The sequence below is a fragment of the Suricata suricatta genome, chromosome 2 (genome assembly GCF_006229205.1).
Source record: "Suricata suricatta isolate VVHF042 chromosome 2, meerkat_22Aug2017_6uvM2_HiC, whole genome shotgun sequence".
Taxonomy (NCBI): Eukaryota; Metazoa; Chordata; class Mammalia; order Carnivora; family Herpestidae; genus Suricata; species Suricata suricatta.
The window spans coordinates 153,909,557-153,929,175 of NC_043701.1; the positions used below are offsets into that span (position 1 = coordinate 153,909,557).

The 19,619-nt window shown below is 43.6% G+C and overlaps 1 protein-coding gene across 3 annotated transcripts in view; it reads left to right on the plus strand.

Annotated features, from left to right (window-relative positions):
• PDE6C (phosphodiesterase 6C) overlaps window positions 1-19,619 on the plus strand; it is a 42,880-nt gene continuing 23,261 nt past the window's right edge. For all 3 annotated transcript variants that reach the window (XM_029916301.1, XM_029916304.1, XM_029916309.1), the window contains exons 1-11: window positions 1-432; window positions 4,766-4,918; window positions 5,025-5,114; window positions 6,045-6,185; window positions 7,456-7,530; window positions 8,455-8,519; window positions 8,620-8,686; window positions 11,390-11,437; window positions 13,994-14,143; window positions 14,725-14,868; window positions 16,215-16,283. In XM_029916301.1, coding sequence (XP_029772161.1) covers window positions 1-432; window positions 4,766-4,918; window positions 5,025-5,114; window positions 6,045-6,185; window positions 7,456-7,530; window positions 8,455-8,519; window positions 8,620-8,686; window positions 11,390-11,437; window positions 13,994-14,143; window positions 14,725-14,868; window positions 16,215-16,283 — 1,434 coding nt within the window. The remainder of the gene's footprint in view (window positions 433-4,765; window positions 4,919-5,024; window positions 5,115-6,044; window positions 6,186-7,455; window positions 7,531-8,454; window positions 8,520-8,619; window positions 8,687-11,389; window positions 11,438-13,993; window positions 14,144-14,724; window positions 14,869-16,214; window positions 16,284-19,619) is intronic.

The following is a 19,619-nucleotide window of genomic DNA, read 5'->3' on the forward strand; positions in this document are numbered from 1 at the left end:
ATGGGTGAGATCAGCAAAGAGGCTGTGGAGAAATACCTGGAGGACAATCCTGAGTTTGCCAAGGAGTACTTCGCAAGGAGGCCAAGGGAAGCCCCCGGCCCGGGCGGGGTGCAGTCGGGGGCTGAGGAGTGGGCCCTGTGCAGCGAGGTGCTGCGGGCGGTGCAGGAGGAGGCCGGCACCGAGCCCGCCATGCACAGGGCCCTGCAGAAGCTGGCTGGGCTGCTGCATGCCGACCGCTGCAGCCTGTTCCTCTGCCGGGCTCGCAACGGCACGCCCGAGGTGGCCTCCTGGCTGCTCGATGTCACCCCCACATCCAGGTTTGAGGACAACCTGGTGGGCCCTGACAAAGAAGCGGTGTTTCCGTTGGAAATTGGGATAGTGGGTTGGGTTGCTCACACGAAGAAAGCCATCAACGTTCCCGACGTGCACAAGGTAGGTGGCTTTCTGATGGTGGGGCCCACCAGACGTCTTGGCGGGGTAGTGGGGAGGAACCAATGAAGGGAGAGCTGGGAGCCAGGGGCCACCCTTGCAGCATGGGTTTGGCTGTACCCTGAGGAGTAGCAACAGCCGGGAGAAGATCCTGCAAACGGAGGGTTGCTGGATTTAGCAAATAAAAATACACGGTGCCCAGTTCAGGTTGAATTTCAGATAAACAATGAGTAAGTTTTTAGTGTGTGTCCCTTGTAATGTTTCACATTTTATGGGCAAACTTACCTGGGCCTGGTGCATGCCAGAGCTGCCCCTTTTGTGCCTCCCTGCTCTGGGAACTGTCCTCCTGAGCAGCATGGCAAAGCCTCCGCCTGGGAGATCAGCAAGCTCCCTCATGCTGAGACTTGTGAACTGCCCCCCACCCCCCACCTTTCACTCACAATTTTTTCAAGTCCCTCAGTGCTCTGGGGACTGGCTCACAAAAGGATGCTTTCACCTACAGACCAAATGTGCAGAAAGAAAAAATAATACCATTTGAAAGTTCAGATGTTCACATTTCGATTGTGAAAAATGTAAATTTGGGTGATAAGTACAACTGACCATCCCAGCCCCCCATAACTCAGCTCTATCCAGAATGAACTCCAGTAGCCCCTGGCTGGCTCAGTCAGGGGAGCATGTGACTCTTGATCTCAGGATCGTGAGTTCGGGCTCTGTGTTGGGTGTAGAGATTACTTAAACTTAAACAAATAAACTAAAAAAAAAAAAAAGAAGAATCAATTCCAATCTTGTAGTTTGCCCCTGAAGAGCCACAGCACTGCATTCAAACACAAGGCATTGTTATGCGCTTTTAAAAACAAATGCACAAACAAAAAAAAATCACTCTTCTTACCACCACAGTGCTTTTTCATTAAAAAAAAAAAGATAAAATACAAATAAACAAGAGGGAGAAAAGGTAAATCTCTCATAATTGCTCCGCTCGGCAATAACCACAGGTACCAGCCCGGACTTTCTCCTGCTGACTTTCTTCTGTCCACATGCCCCATTACTATGATTTGCCATGAACCAAAGGGGAGGAATGGCTTATGGTGGAAGGGAGTTGATGGGGGAGGGGTCCCTAAACTCTCTCTGCCTTCCATGCTGAGGTTTGTTGGCTGGTGAGTGGGGGCAGCTGGCCAAGGGAGGATAATCCCCGTCATGCCTCCTGAAGCTGATTACAGGGGAATGGCCGCATGGATCCAGAAAGCACAGAAGTCATCAAACATTAGCAAACATTTGTGGTTGCAAACAGCCACAGCACAGCCCTTAGGTGCAAGGGTTGCCATCACACAGCACGGAGTCCCTCAGCCCTTTCTGATCCCTCCCTTCCGTGAGTTCAGGCTGGTCTAAGTGAGCTTCTGGGACTGACTGCCCCCGCTTAAGTGACTAAAACAATTTGCACCCTTTCAACAAAATTCTCTTGACACCAATTAGGAGGCTATGCCCACTCACCCTGAGGTTTTCTCATGGGAATATGCTTCTTGCCAGTCTCCACCGTCTCCAAAATTGCTGGGACTTCAAACTTAAAGTGACAAGCAAGGTTTTTTTTTCCTGGAAAAAGTTTGTTTAAAGAGACAGGTAAAATGATTTCTGTTGTAATGCTTTATTAATGAGTCCAGTTCCACACGCTGAGAAGAGAATAATAGCAGAGAGTTTCTTAACAGACCAGGCGGCCTTGGTCTGTTGCTGTCCATGGTGAGCATTGCCGCTTGGACGTGAGGGTAATGGGGGTGGAGGTGGATGTGAGTCATGTTTTTCTTTTTTTCTTCCTTCCTTTCTTTCTTTCTTTCTTTCTTTCTTTCTTTCTTTCTTTCTTTCTTTCTTTCTTTCTTTCTTTCTTTCTTCCTTCCTTCCTTCCTTCCTTCCTTCCTTCCTTCCTTCCTTCCTTCCTTTCTTTCTTTCTTTCTTTCTTTCTTTCTTTCTTTCTTTCTTTCTTTCTTTCTTTCTTTCTTTTTTTAACCTAAGGACTCTTGGTTGTTATGGGCAGAACAGAGAAGTATATGTTGGAGACAGACACTCTCCTCAGCTCAAAGGAGAGACAAGGGCCTCATTAGCTTTTCATTTCTACTGCATCTCAGCATTTTTTCTTCTGGATGGAAGAGTAGTGTTTTTCAACTCTGAATGCACATTGAAATCGAAATGGGAGCTTTAAAAAAAATACCATGCAAGACTTAATAGACCAATACACCAGAATCTCAGGGGTTGGGATGCAGGCAATAGTATTTTTTAAAACCTCCCTAAGTGGTGCTAAAATGCAGTCAATATTGAACCACTGGTGTGTTGGGTGAGCAGATGCAGGAGGAAAAAGTGGATCCCAAAGCAGGCATGGGATACCAGATGGAAGGGGCCCTGGCAGTCTGGAGCTTACTCCTTCCTTGAGAAGAGGAAGCTGAGGTCAGAGGCTGCATCTCTCCTAGAGTCCATGGTATGGTCAGTCACTGAGACTCACTAGATGAGGTGTCCTCACTGTGTCCAGTGGTCTTTCCATCCTACCCCCAACCACACATCTCTGCAATTTTGCCAGACTTTAATCAACTGTGGTAAAATCTGCAAAGGGGAAAAAGATGGAAACCAAATGGTTTAATGAAATTTCTACTAATTCTTTACTTTTTTATTGTATCTGACAATTTATAGGCATTTTCACATTGGTGATCTATTTGATTTGGCAAGGACCCTGCAGGGAAGGAAGGACCATGTTTTTATTTCCATCCTGTATACAGATGAATCCCCTTAATGTCAATTAGGCAGTATGTGGCAGGTCTGGGACCGTAACGTGGGTCTTCTAAGGCCTCTCTCTTTTACCACACCGCTGACCACACATGGCTTCTCTCTGGTTGGCAGTGTGGGCACAGGTGAGGGAGGGACATCTCACACCTAGACAAAGAGGTAAAGCCAGATGACCTGATCTTGCGGGGGGGGCGGTCCATGAAAGCTATAGCAGGGAAGCCACATGGTGCAAGGTGAGAGCCTGATCCCAGTCTAGGTGCATGTCTGAGACCAGGTAATTGTGTGGTAGATTGCTTTTCTGCACCTGAGACATAGCGGCAAATAAATATACAGATTCAATGTACATAAAGTGCCTGATTCCTAGTAGGTGCTCAATAAACTACAACTATGATAATATTACATTTATGCCAAGGGGCTTTTGAGGTCTGGATATAGGAGGCCAAAAAAGGGTCAATGATTATTGCATGTTTTTAAAACAGGTTAAAGACAGGAAAACTTTTAATAATAGGAAACTGAGAGATATTCTTCTTAGGTTAATTATTTCTTTTTCTTTTGGGCAAACTGCTGATCGACTCTATGGGTGGCTTTCATTCTGACTGTGGTTTAAAAGAAAGCCACAGAGAAGTTCTGTTTTCAATAATTAACAGGTTACCTATAGCTCCTGTTCTTCTCTCCTCTATCTTCCTTCCCTTCTCTCTTTCTGACTGTTGATCTCAAAGGGGTAATGGTACTTAATCAGAATCTAACAATGGGAAGATTGGATGAGGGACACAGTCAGTCTGCTGCTCTACACAATTTCTCCAGTTGCCTTCAGTGGTTTCTTTGAAGAACCATCAAGGGAGTTTGTGAATCCAAGAAATACAGGAATTACTCAAGCATACTTCACTGGGGCTTGTTGGAGCTAGTGAACTAGAAAGCCTCTCCTTCCCTACCCTGTAATCTGATGGATGGTTTTCTCTAGGGCTTTCAAATCCAATAATAAGCAAGCATTACATTTTGAAACTTGTAAGTCATTTTCTCAAAACAGCCAATTGAACTTAAGGAAATTTCCTTGTGTTTAGAATCTAGGATAGAATAGCATCAAGCTCTGAAGCTGCAGAATGAAGTGTGTTTGCAAAGAAATACTGCCTGACCCCATCCCCTGGTGCATGTGTCTAGTATTTTGATTATTCATTTAGTGGCCAAGATTGGTATGTAAATGAGGCATGTAAATGAGGCATTACCATGTAAATGGTAATCACAAAAGAGAACTACTTCTTATCCAAGGAGGCCCACTTGTAGTTACTTCCTCTTAGCACCTCACTTCCCGTTTGGCTGGGACATCACCTCTTTTCTCCTGGCCCAAACTCAGGCTCACCTAGATAGGCCATAGCTCAGGTGGGAGATGCTCGTCCTGAGACGGGTGAGTTCATTCTGTGCGATCATGGGATGGGGGTGTGGGTGGGACCACTGTGCTGGGGCCCTGGTTATCTGTCTGTATGGTGTGGACTAGAGAGAATGGTCTGTTGCCATTCCTGGATCTACACCCCATGGTTCTGTGCTGCTTTGGCAAATATGTGAATGTGTCTTTCAGAACAGCCATTTTTCTGACTTCATGGACAAACAAACCGGGTATGTCACAAAGAACCTGCTGGCAACCCCGATCGTGATGGGCAAGGAAGTTCTTGCTGTGGTTATGGCAGTTAACAAAGTAAATGCATCTGAGTTTTCCAAAGAGGATGAGGAGGTAACGTTAACGCTGGGCATCCTGTCAGAGACTTGGGAAATTTATTTGTAGTTTAGTGGAGAGAGAAAGATATCCTACCTGATTTGTTTTTCTCTGCCTTCTGTAGGTCTTTTCCAAACACCTCAACTTTGTTTCTGTCATCCTAAAGTTTCATCATACCCAATACATGCACAGTATTGAATCCCGGAGAAGCCAGGTAACAGGAAGGTGACATTAATCACTCTATTCGGACCTGTTCTGTCAAAGGGACCCAGAGGCAATAAGCTCACACCCCTCCTATCACTCATGGGGGTTTAAGCCACATGGAGTAGATTCCCAAATTTTGGTCCCAGTTGTCTTCTCATGGTCTGCTCCTGCCTTCCACCCCACTTCCCTGCTTCTCCATCTATAGATACCACTGGCTTGCCTTTCTTCAGTGTTTATCCTGGGTAACCATGGTTTCTTCTGTGGGTTGGCTATAATTAGAGTAATCTACCCTGCACAGTTGTGGTAACTATCAAATGATCATTATATGAAATTGTACACAGAAAGCTCTTAGCAGTGCCTGGGACATATTGAAGCTATTAATTTGAGGAGCAAATCACTCTTCTGAAGTCTGTTGCCTCCTTGAGCCAGAAGGATAAAGAACAACATTGGTAACCAGGGCACCTGAGTCCAGGCTGCTCTCTGAACATCAGTTTCTTCATCAGTACATTATGGGGGAGAGTGGTGGTGATGGAGGGCTTCCAAATCCTCTCCCATCCAACTGTCCAGATAAGGTTACCTATGGGTATCTCAGGATAAATGAAAGGAGGCATATGGCTTTCTCCCCACAACTGTCAGCAAGAGCCAGAGGGCCACCAATACTGGACCCTCTCTCCAGACACTGTTTCTGCATCCGATTTTAGGTCACTTGCCCTTTGAAGCCAAAACATTTGGACACAGGGACCAATCATGGCTTACCACTTTCATAAACCCACACCCTTGCATCTGAGTAGTTTGTCAGACGTGCACATGTTCAAAAATGAAATTACATTGTTTAGTGATGTGTATTCTTTTTATCTAAGATACCTCCTCCTTTCTTTTGACTAATGCTCTATCTCTTCACTGTATTTTGTTCTGTTTTCTTTGCAATTCCTCCTTTCAGATCCTTATGTGGTCAGCCAATAAAGTATTTGAAGAGCTCACAGATATTGAGCGGCAATTTCACAAAGCACTCTACACAGTTAGAACATATCTGAACTGTGAACGGTACTCCATCGGACTGCTGGACATGACCAAGGAGAAGGTCCTCATTCTTCCGTGCACTTTGTCTCACCTCAAATCATCTATACAATACAGTCATGACGTGAAAAGTGATCTATTAAGAAATGGAAAATATTCATACGCAATGTATAATGTTCATTTCTCATCTTATATCATTCAGTCAGTTGGAGCTCTCCTAGCCCAACATAAGTAATGAACACTGTATCATTTCTATTTCTTATTCTCCTTGTGAATGGAAGTTATTTTTTCAGAGTAATTGTTCTAAGTGGATAAACACAGGGTCAAGTGTCGGGAGAAGTGTTCTGATCCTGGCTCTGGGACTTTGTAGTTGAGTGTTTTGGTTAGGGTGCTTTTGGCTACAAGTAACAGCAGACCCAGCGAAAAGCATCTTTAACAATAAGACAGTTATTATGTCATTTAACAAGAAGTCCCAAGTTATTGGAACAAGGGCAGAAGAAGGGCAGTTCTAAGGCTGGTTCATTGAGAGCTCAGCACAGCACAGTCATCAGGTCCCAGGGGCTTCTCGTTTTCCCAAGGCAAGGTCTCTGCCACCTTCAGCATGTTGGCAAGGTCTCCTCTTGGGGTGGCAAGAAGGCTGTTACAGCTCAAGGCATGGCACACGGACAGGACAAAACTGGGAGGCTCCTCCTGCAAATGTCACCTTCATCACCTTTCATGTGATATGAGGAACACCCTTCCCCAAGAGCACCTTGGCAGATTTCTCCCTCTTCTTCACTGTCCAGAACTGGGCCATCCACCTTCCCTCAAACTAATCCCAGGCATCCAATAAGGGCCATCCAGGGGCTGTCCAGCCCCATCTTCCCTGAGAAAAACGATCACCTGGCATCTAAATAAAATCAGAATCTGTTAGAGAAGAAGAGGGAGAAAATAGATGTTGGGTAAGGTGGCCCACACTGTTGGCCATGCCACATGACCTTGGCCATCCCTCTTCCTCTTCATCCTTCTTAGATTTAGTTTAGTTATCTATAAAAGAGCCACTAGCTATTGAGTCCCTTTGACTATGTGTCAGGGCAGGTGCTCTGTATGTATTGTTACCTATAGTATAAACTCTATTATTATCCTTGTTTTAGAGATGAAAAAGCCTGAGTGATTTGTTCACATTCACAAGTTCATAAGCAATATTACTGGAAATGATAGGTCTTTAGGTCTTTTTCAACTTAAAAATTCTGGAATTACAAATTAACATAAAATGTGGAAAGCCATGAAACTCATAGAAGATATAGTAGGTCATGGAATAGTTTGTTTAATAATGTTTAAATAATTGCTTCCAGGAATTCTATGATGAGTGGCCAATCAAACTTGGAGAAGTTGAGCCTTATAAAGGTCCAAAGACACCAGATGGCAGAGTAAGTGCAAACATCTTCCTCAGTGATATGTGTGTATGGTACAGGGTGCCAAAACCAGTAGGGAGGAAATAGCACTGGCCTGAGAAGCCCTGGGTTCTAGTCCTGTAAGTTTCTGGGGGACCTCAGAGTAGTAGAAAGGAGTTTGAGGTTGAAGTCCCAGCTCTTTCCAAGTCAGCTGGGTGCTCCTTGCCTTAATTCATTGTTCAACCTCACAATTTCCTTTTCTGTAAAGCTGGGCTTGGTGAACCAGTATATCTCAATAGGCAGGGACACATCAGAGCCACCTGCTTAGCTTTTTAACCACACTGTACTCAGGCCCTCCTTCCAACCTGCTGGGCTGGAAACTCCAGGCAAGGGTTAGATTAGATTTACTGTCCCCCTTGACATGAGCTTCAGAAGGCAGGAACGATGTCTCACCACCGTGTTCCCAGCAAAGCGAAGGTACTGGGATGCACTGTGTCCAGGCCTTGGGTTTTTCATCTGCCCAAAGAAATAGGGAGATTAGTTCTCAAGTCCCTTACACCTTGGAAGGTGGGAAATGCTCATTATACAGGGGAGAAGGGAAACCATTTACTGAGGTTGAGAAATTACATGGTTTGTTCCACTGAAGTGAGCGGTTAGGTATTTCTGGACAATAGAAAGGGATCCGCTAAAAGTAAAAGAAGATTTCTATGAAAGCTGTTTGGATAAACTCAACTTTTAAAATTTAGCTTAATAGGCTTGTTCATGTAGATAAATGGCCCATAGTATTTCTAGCTGTGTTGCAAGCTTGTAATCAGGACAGGAGTAATTTGCTGGTAGTTATGCAGAGCAATGTGGTTAGAATATAAGGTACTATTTACGTGAGTTTTAAAGTATAAGTTCGCCTATAAAGAGTGTTTTCCTTGGGAATTAAGATTATTCTCATAATTTCTTTCCTCTTAGGAAGTCATCTTCTATAAAATCATTGATTACATTTTACATGGAAAAGAAGACATCAAAGTGATTCCGTGAGTACTGGCCTGAGGATCCAGGGGTTACCATTTTGTTCTTGCTCACAGTGCATTTCTCTGTATGATGATGATTTTCTTTCTTCTAATCTTCCCCAAGGACGCCTCCTGTGGACCATTGGACTCTCATTAGTGGGTTGCCAACCTATGTTGCTGAAAATGGATTTGTAAGTTACTGAACACATTTAAATCTTGAATAGTATTGGACGAAACTCTTATTAGCTATGTGATGGGAGCAGTTGTGAAAGTAAAGTGCATGCACATGTGAGATGCCCGCCCAGGACATGGGGGAGAGGAATAGTGGCAGTTGAAAGTAGGTTAACTAGAGACTTCCAAGCTCTACACAAAAATACTTAGTCATTGTGAGAAAGATTCATCCATCCCCCAATTTCTTATTCATCAGCAATGTAAATTTCAGACATCCTTTGGGAAGTCTGTGACCATGATTCATGTTGGACTTAATTTAACCTCACAGTACAGTTACCTTGGTCAAGATTTTTGAAGCATGGGAAATTACTGACACAAGAGAGAAAAATGAATGGAGATCTTTGCCACTGATTGCAGTACAAAATGTAGTGGATTGATTAAGGAAGTGAAGATCTTTGCCCTGGTCTGTCAGGCGAAGTGGGGTGGGGTAGACAGATAACAGGCCAGGTCTGGCTAAGAAAGGCCAGGTGTGGGTAGACAATGAGCAAGAGGTCTCTGGTAGGTCCCACAGCATCACCATGGCTTTCCCACCACCTCAGCCATGCCTTCCTTCCTTCTCGTGGCTAATTTCTCTCCCTTGTTGGGCTTCACCATCTGTGTCATCTTTTGGCACCAAGATTCCTCTCTGCAAAAGAGTTCAATGCTTCCAACATTTCTTTGTGTTGGCATTTTTCTATCTTCCCCTTTATGAATCCAAGTTTCTGTAATGTATTTATAGCACTTATTTGCATATTTGATTTTGCCTTAGTGTTGTCCTTGTGTTTTGAGCAGTGTTCATCCATCTTCATTATGTAGTAAATGGGCATTTGAATTATAGTGACTGATAGAGTCACTTGAGGGTCAAAGGGAAGGAGAAATAAAATCTAGGTTAGCTCCTGTTTTATTTTACTGTCACAAATTTGCCTCTGCTTAGGGTGAAAGTTGCTGGGTTTGGAATGTAGCAGAGTAAGGAAAATTCTAGATGTGACCGCTGGATGTTCCTATGTCAGGGTGCTTTGCTGTGGGGTTTCCAGGAGGCCTACACCCTGGACTCATTGGGTACAGGACCAGGTGGCCTCAACCAGATGACATGATCCCTTTTTCTAGTGTAGAGATATGTCAAAGGGGAAGAAAAGAAAATAAAGAGAAAAACAATTTTATTTCTTTTAGAAATTAAAAGCCCTATACACTAATAAATATGTTTTCAAAATCACTCCATTCCTGACTTAGTGGTAATGACCAAAACATTCCAATTCATTCCTGAGTCCACAGATACCACAACTTTTCAGCTTCAGTACATAACCAGATTACTTGACCATTGACCCCATCCTGGGTTTTCTGGCAGGCCACCTACCAGACCCTTATTTGGAGCTATTATCAAATTTGATACGGTCAGAGCTGCTGTGGCCAGTATAAAGGGATTTATGCCCCGACTTTTAAGTACCTCTTCTCTCCTAGGAAGCTAGAAGATTTTTCCCAAAAATCAACTTGCAGAAAGCGAATGTGTCAAAAGTCAATTCATTGAATGGTTAATTTGCCAGGTCATTGACTTGCCATATAACTAGTTTGGCAAGGGATTGATTCCCAAAACAGGGGAGGATTTTCCGCCAGGGTTTGGTTCTATCATAGACCCACTGCACATGCTTCACTGCTGCCTTCCACATCTGAGCTCCTTCCCTGGGCCCCATCCCAGGGCTGGTGACAAACCGTTGTAAATCCAGTTTAAGGTATTTCTCACCAAATTGCTCATTAGGCAAATTGGCCCTGGGACTCCATAACATGGAGTCTGGGCCAGTTTCTATGCACACCTGTTGTGCTTGAGTTGTCAATAGTCCTCCCTTTCACTCCTCCCAAAGGTATCACCCTATCCTGGGTACTTACAAAGAGGCAGGACTTACTAAAAGATTTTCTGTGTCTAGCACAGGATTTTCTCCAACTTGACATTATTGACATTTGGGGCCAGACAATTCCTTGTGGTGGGGAACTATCCCGTGCCTTCTCGGGTGTTCAGCAGCATCACTGCCCTCTACCCACCAGGTGCTGGACACCATGCTGGCTGGGAACCAGTAGCCTAGAGGATGATTTCAAACATTTCAGCAGCCCTGGCCGGAGCAATGCATTCCTGGGGGCCCTGCTGTAATATTGTGGTGCACTCTATGACTCAATAGCCCTGGGTGCCTTGACTCAGTCCTGCCCTGGGCAAATCCCTTGGCAAATCCTTGACCTTGGGCAAGGAAGGAAGGGAGGGTGGGAGGAAAGAAGGAAGGAAGGGAGGGAGGGAGGGAGGGAGGAAGGAAAGAAGTAAAAAAGGGAGGAAGGATGGAAATAGAGCCTTCCCAGCATTGCTGTCATCCCTGCCCCAGCAGAACGACCTTCTCCACTTCCTTCTTGGTCTGAACAGCTAAATGCTTTGAATTTGGAAGAAGAATCCTTAGAGGCTGGTAGAGTAGGAAGAAACAGAGTTGTGCTAAATGTCATGCAATGACGTAATTAGCAGAAGAGAACCTCAATGTGTGGTTAGCAAATGTGGCCCAGTCGAGGTTCAGTGTGAATAATCGGCCTGCGAACCACGGAGAGCCACAGAAGAAACCTTCACTTTTGATGCATCCTTTCTTACTCTGCTTTGTGGGCTGCTGGTTCCACCACACGATGTGTCAGCATGTTCCTGTCTTCTTGCTTTACAGATATGTAACATGATGAATGCCCCCGCAGATGAGTACTTCACCTTTCAGGTAACTTGCCCTCAGCCAGGCCTCGCCTATCAGCACTGTCCCCCTCCCATCCTCAAAGTCTGCCTTGTGCTCAGGTGGCCAGGAGGCACACACAGGCTTATGTCCTATTCACTCTGCAGGGACCAACCAAGTAGCAGATTCTTCAGGGAAGGGAGAAGAGGTGGAAGGTGTGGGGGGGATGAGAGAAGGCGACAGGGTGTTTATCACCCCAGCACTGGGCAGGGGTGGGGGTCCTTCCACTGCTCCATGCTCTCCCACTCCTGATCACTCCATGCTTAAAACAGTGTCTGGCACATCACAGATGCTCACTAAGTGCTCTTCACAGGAATGATCAGCTGCACACGGTCTACCACCTGGATTCAGCCCTTTGTTGGTTTTCTCAGACCCTTCCCTGCAGCTTAATAGAAAAGAAACACTATTTATTGGGTCCTCAGGGGCTTCTCCTGCCGTCAGATTCTTGGTTTTATCTTTCCTCCTGCAGCATCCTGGGATCCCCCTCCCTACCTGTCCCCTCTGCCACTCCTTCCCCACGTGACTGCTGGGGAGAAACTGGCATCTGTCTCCGCAGCCCCTCACTTTCTGCCTTCTGGCCCATGTTCTGTGGCCCTATTTTAACAAACATCCATTTAGAGCCCTAGTTCTGGTCAGGAAGAGAGAGCCACCAGTATCTTCCTGTCTCTCTCACACAGACCATACACAGAGCCCCAGCGCTGCCTGCTGGACAGGCGGCCACCTCAGGGGAGAGGGGTGTGCGAGCAGCAGCAGACGTAAGGCAGGCCTGGAGAAACCTACAGGCACCTGCTTTGTTTCCTGGAAGGTTCCCCTTGGATCTCCTTGTTCGTCCCTCTGCTCACTGACGTGGAAAACACACAAACACCATCTGGCGCATTTGCTCCAGTTCTTCCCTCCTTGCAGCCAAAGCCTCACTGTAACCATGTTGTGCCAGGACCCTGACCCCTACATTTATGGTAGTCGGGTGCTGGGGAAGAGCACACAGGAATGAACAAGGGGGCAAGCACTTTCTAAAGTGTCTGACGCTAAGCAGTCCCTGTCAGAACAGGGAGGGAGGGAAGCTGACTGGGAGAGCCCGGGCTGTACTCTGATATTGGGGCAGCCACGCATGGCTCCAAGGATGAAGACTTTGAGAACCACTGTGTGCTGGTTTTTTCCCCAAAGCTTTGAACATTAGGACACATTAAGTTGAGGTTTGGTTTCTCTGCTTTTCATTCCAAGTATAAAGACGAGCTCTCCAACTAATAAGCAGTTGTTTATTAAGCACCTGTCATATGCCCAACATGGGCCCAGCACTTACACAGAAGCCTATAGTGTAGGGAATGCTCTTCAGCAAGATTTGGAAATAACCTCATAGACAAAAATCCACAATGCTGAAGCATTTGGAAATCATGTAACTGCTACATTGTGTGCTCCAGGATAAAAGTGCTGATAGGATTCTGAAAAAGAAAAGTTCCATATGGGTGGGAAGGGTGAGAGAAGGGTTCACAGGAGAGGCAGGCTAGCTCAGGCCTCTGGGGATGGCTAACTGTGCTGAAGGAAGCAGAAGACGAGATGGGGTTCCTGTCTCCTGTGTTGAGTGCTTGCCTACCTTTGCCTTGCTCATACTGTGCAGGTGCTGCACCCTAGACATCAGAGGATGTCAGAGCTTATTTAAGATGCACATCCCCAAATTATGAAACAAGCTTGGAAAAAAAAATCTTGTACGTTGACCTCAGACCACACTTTGAGAAACACTCCTAAACTTCTGTGTCTGCATTCCCCACTAGAATGCTATCAATCTGAGGTCAGGGCCTGTGGTTTATTCCTCTTTGTAGCCCCAGCAACTAGTCCATGTCTTGGCACATCACAGGGTGGAGCTGCCACCAGAACTAAAGACTCTTGATAGATCCATCAGGAACACAGAACCCACACTAGGTATTTCAACAGAGAGAATTTAATAAAAGGAATTAGTTAACAGGTGCTGGGGGACAGGAAAAATGAATAGGAAACACTGAGGCTTCCAGTCATAGCTGGGGGGACAAAGAAGACCTTAGGGTTGTTACTACACAGACACTTGTTTCTAGTACACTGTGTCAAATGTCCTTGAACACTTTTATGACACTTAATAATCCCAGCTATGTTATGACAGAGTGTAGGAATTGTGCATCTAACATAGAGATTAGATTATTCTTCCTTAAAGATAACCTGAATTGGGGGAAGGTGACTATGACAAGGCTTCAGGGAAGCCTGTCGTGCTCCTTTAGCCCTCTATCTTGATCCTTGGGTGCATATATGTACACATGTGATGAGCTTGCATAGAAACACATACATGCACACATGCACAATAAGTACACATAAACCTAGTGGAATCTGACTGAGATCCATGGATTGTATCCATATCTATTTCCTGGCTTTGATGGGGCCCTATAGTTACCCCTGGAGAAACTAGGTGAAAGGTGCCTATGACTTCTCTTTACATTTCTTTTGCAACATCCTGTGAATATATAGGTATTTCAAAATTAAAAGTTAAAAAAGTAATCTAAATGTCCTTACTGTTTGTAGAAAGGACCTGTGGATGAAACTGGCTGGATCATTAAAAATGTCTTATCCCTGCCTATTGTCAACAAGAAAGAAGATATTGTGGGAGTAGCTACATTTTACAACAGGAAAGATGGAAAACCTTTTGATGAATATGATGAATACATTACTGAGGTAAGTGCAATCGTAAAATAATGGAGGCAGATGAAATCCATGAAACAATAGAGGTGGCGCAATTATTTGTTATTCTGGAGTGACATTTTTGAAGGGCCATTAAAACATGAGTCACACATGGTTGCGGTCAGTATGTGGTTTTTGTGTCATTTCTGTTTCCTGACTTCTGTAAACTACAGCATTTTCTTCCAAAGATTGAACTTGGGCTCAATCAATATTCTTTGCAATATTAGGAAATTGGACAGAAAATTTCTATCTCCTTTCTCTGCACCTTCTATTCCTTATGTTTCTTGCTGTCACCCTCAATCCTCTGAGTTTCAGGCTGTGCTTTATTCTACTGGATATTTGTAACTCCTTTCCTCTAATAAAATATTCATGGTGCTGGTGCACTTTTAAAAGCAAGGGATTAGCCAATTTCATTGTCTGAGGCTCATTATTAATATGTTGTTTTCTTAGATTGAACGATGAAGCTGGATTGTTGATGGTGGAAGGGAGATTGATTGAGAGGAAAGAATGTAGATGGTTGCCTCCAAATCAGTTTTTCAGTTTTAGAGAATTGAATCACATTTTATCCATTTCAGACCCTCACACAATTTCTTGGATGGTCTCTTTTAAATACTGACACCTATGATAAAATGAATAAGCTAGAAAACAGAAAGGATATAGCTCAGGAAATGCTCATGAGCCAGACCAAAGCTACTCCTGATGAAGTCAAATCTATTCTGGTAAGTGGGGAATTCAGTCCTGTGGACGTTAGGTGGCATCTACACACAGCTGCTGGAATTTGCTTAATTACCGAGGGGTGTGACAAATGAGAATAGGTTTAGTCCCAGGCTAAAGAGGAGACAAAGAAGGAGATTGGTGGGGGAGGGGGGAGGGGTAGGGGGTGTGGACCTGGGTGGCCTGGTGGGCACAGAGCCTTACTGGACTTCTTGGCTACTTGGTTAGGATAGCACTTTGCTTAAACAACAACAATAGCAGCAGCAGCAGCAACAACAATAACACCAACAAAACAAGTCCTGGGTCTGTGGGAGCTGGAGGAGTGACATCTAGATTCACGTTGTTAGCAAGGAAAAAATATTTCCAGGAAGGGAAGTGTATCAGTCTGTTATTGCCATATACACTGCCATGTGTAACAACCATAACGTCTCAGTGGTATACAATAGTACACATATATTTTTCACTCATGCATTGGTGGGTTAACTAGTCTTCAACTGATTTCTAGTTGGGCTTGGCTCTAAGCTGTTAGTTTGGTTTGTTCTATGCATACCTCATCCTTCTTGACCAGAAGGCATTTCAAAAATATTCTTCTTATGGTGATGTTAGAGGTGGAAGAGAGCAAGACCAACTCTGCAAGCTCATTTCAAATCTTTGCTCATGTCACATTCACTAAAATTCTTATTGGCCAAATGTGGCCAAATGTGTGACTAATATCATGGATGATAGGGAAGCAAGTAGATAGATAGTTATTAACAATGTTATAATCACCACTAAAGGAAGGGAAAATATCACACATCCACTATCTCTATTCCTTTTATTTCCCTGGTTTTCAGAGTCCATGTGTGTGTGTGTGTGTGTGTGTGTGTGTGTGTGTGTGTGTATAGGTGTAGTTTTCTTGGGGTGGGTTTTTTTTTCTGGTTTTGGTTTTGCTAGGTTGTTGAGGGTTAAGAGAAATTTTGACAGTTTGAGATGTTAAAAATGAGAAAACTAGGGAGTTTGAGGAGAAATTTCTATAAACTAATAGAAAAACAAATATAAGCCACTCATTTTTCTCTTTCTTGCCTACATACAAACAACCAACATTTCTCTCTCTCACTCTTGCTCTCTGTTGCTCTTGCTCTCTGACAGCTACTGTTATAGTTAGGGGGAATAAAGAAATTAATTATATTATTTTTTGGAGAAAATTCTTCATAATCAATGCTATAGGTCTTTTTTTGTATCTAGAATACATCCTTGCATATCACTCATTACAGGATATTTTAAATGTATTTAAAATGATTTTAAGACTAGAGGAATCAGATAGAAATTTACTTTATGGGAATTTCACACTTCAATTCCTTTTACATTTTAGAAAATTAAAGAGAAGTTAAATATAGATGTAATTGAAGACTGTGAAGAAAAACAACTTGTCACAATTTTGGTAAGTGTTTTACTTCTATCCTTAACGCCTTTTAAATAAAATATATTAGGACACATGTTCTCATTTTTCATGTAAGTGTTGACTCGCTTCCTCTCTGGCACCTTTAAAGGCTAAAAAGAAAAGAAATTTCTTATAAAGAGTGATCTTCTAGTTCTCTGCATTTCTTCCTCCTTGTTCCCTACATTCTAATCCACAAAGATAATATAGAATCAGAAGCTAGGCTTCTGCATAAAGGAATGCAGGCACAGATTCTAGGCATGTCATGGCCTTGTTTATTTTGATAGTTTTGGATGACACTGTGGTCACTCCAGAAGACATGACAGAATCACAGTAGAACACAGACCCTTCAAGGCACAATTGTCCTCTGCCAGTACTAGCTTCTGCTTTCTGGAACTTGGAGGAATGTGGTTCTTTCCTCTTGTTGCCACCAGTTGAAATGGTTTAAATAACTTCTCTTCCTGGTATTAATTCTATATTTGATTCTAGGTAGTTTTGGCCAAAACTTGTTTGCTCTAGACATCTTTTGCCACGTAACTAATTGATCTGTTAAGGCAGTTTTGCTGTAAAAGACAAAATAACTGGTTGACACTTGGTTTCCTTTCTTCATTGATGAATTAACTGTGTTCGGCAGAGTTAACTTATTGAAGCAGTTATTAGTTTGGTTTCATTTCTCCATTGACAAAGTTCTTATTTTTATATTACACAAACCTCAGCTAGCCCTCTAGTGGTCTACACCATGACAAGTAGACGGGGTGGTCTTAAAGTAGGGGGTGATGACAACTGCATATACGGAGTTGATAGCAAATACGGTGATAAACCTCACCCAAGTGCGGAGTAGAATGTGAAGCCAGACCGCGCACCAGGCCGCACTAGACAATGGTAACATGCCAGTCACAATGACGGACCCTCAGTTGTAAGCGCGTTACAGCGTTAGCCTTTCCTCCACATTTCCCATAGAACTTTGGAACATCTATCAGCAGATGTGGGACAATCTGCCAGGGACAAACAACAGTGTAGAAGGCTTTCATAGCATAATACAGACCTCTGTTACAAATATGCATCCTAGTATTTGGAAACTGATGCCTCTCTTAACGAAGGAAAAAAATTTAGTGAAACAAAAAGAAAGTGTGATGCCAAAGGAAGAGACAAATCAACAAGCAACAAACAAACAAACAAACAAACAAAAAAAGCTGTGTAATACTCTGGGGAAAAGATTTTGAAGACATGTGCTTAGTTCAATCCACAGAATAAAATCAGTTATTTGTGTAGTATTGCCATCAATCTACCCTACACATTCTAACTATATTCAATTATTTTTATTTTACAATAAAGTCTCTTTCATTTTGTTATTCATTTTTTTTATGTTTCATTACATCCTTTTGTAATGAATGTCCCTCCCATTTTTTGTGATTTTGTTTTTATGGCAAAAATTGCCTTATAGCCAGTTAATTAGTTATGTGGCAAGAATGTTTGCAGTGAAAATGCAATCATGTCTAGGAGAGATGCAGGACTTTTAGAGAACTCTGAAGTATTTGATTGTGTTTTGAGTTTCTAAGTTTCATGCAGTAATGATTTGGGACAAGCCCAGAGCAGATTTTATATTCAAAACAGTCTATTGTTTAGTAAAGCTACTGGTTCTTTGCACATTTTGCTGCTTCTTCAACATAAGGGCCCTCGTCCTTTAGGTGGAGAACTAGAGAATCTCTACAGTGTCACAGATGCCAACTGCAGTTTTGTTTTACGAGGAGGACTGAGGTAGAGGTGTGCTGCTGAGGAAAGAAATCCCCCTGCGTTCCCCCCTTTCCAGAGCAAATCAGGAGCTCACGATCTCCTCTGGAGAGGATTTCCCAAAGAAGTATCTTAGTCACTCATCCTTAATTCAGTTTTTTCTCATTCATTCAGTAGTTATCAAGAAGTACTATAATACAAGGAGCTGCATTACATCCTGAGGACAAGAGGTAGTGTGGTTTGGTCTTATCTGGCTCAAGAAGCCCATTTACTAGGAGATAAAATACAAGCAATGACACTGCCCCACATGGACAAGTTCATAGACTGTGGACACCAATGGACACCAGTGGCCCTGGGGAGGCCAAGGGCCTGATTCTCTTCACAGATGATGGTCAAATATAAGATGATAACTGTGGCAGTGAGGTTTGATGGGAAAGCAGGAGTTGAAGATAAGGGGTTTGGAGTTGGCTGGAGGTGAGAAGGGGAAGCAAGACAGTATAGAATGGGCCATGGAGACACAAGAGAGCACGTTGTCTTAGGGAAACCAAGGCCAGCTGCTGTTGCCGAGCCCCAGGGAGCACAGGGGAGAAGCCCTGAGGCCCAGCGGGAAGGAGAGGCAAGAGCATGACCACCTGGTTCATAGGACCCTGGAAAGTGACCTGCTCAGGTGCCCTGGGGACGCTTCTGGGAACAGATGGAGCAAGTCAGCCTCAACACAAGCAGCCATTAGAGCCGCTTCATGGCTGAACGGGATGGCAGCTTAGCTGTGTGATTCCTCAGAGAGGAGAAAACTGGCCTTGGGTGCCCAGAATTCCCACTTATCAGACCAACCAAAAGCCTTTGTTCTTACAAACCCTCTGCATCACAGATTTTTAAATGGCTTTTCTTCAAAACTTATAATTTTTGTACTAAACTGCTATTTTGTTGGATTACCTGTTACTGCAAATGGGGTCTGGAAGTCATTCTTCTGAGAACTTCTTCCTTCATTTCCTGCTAAACTGCACATTTACACTTGAGTGTGACTGAGCCTGTAATGCAATTAAAAAGCATTTTCACATTTTATCTTCACTCTGTGAACTACAGGGCTGAGGCAGCCTCCAGTGGCATGGGGTCCTCCCCACAACAGCCCAGTAACCTCTTACTCTGATTCTTAAAAGATGTGCTTATTGTCTGTCTCTCCCCACAAGGATGCATGTTTCAGGGGCAATGACAATGTCTGCTTTTTTCATCCATAATGCCTACAACACAGACAGGAACCAATAAATGTTTGTTGAATGAATACATAATAAATGAATGAAAGAAAAAGAAGTACATACATGGGCAAGGAATCTGGGAAGGTTTGGAGAGAGAAAGAAAGTTATGAGAAGGAGCAGCCAAGGACATAGGAGGGTCCTACAAGAAACAGAGAAAACAGTTTTGTGAATTGAATCCCCAAGAATTCTCTGTGACACATGCAGATGAAATTGGTATGGCTTTTCAATCAAGACAATGAAGACAAAAATGTTACTATTATTATTCCTATTTCACAGATGAGAACATAGAGACTTGTTCAGTCTGGGAAATGTAGTTAATCTGAACCCAGAACCGAACACTAGTCTCCTGGCTCCA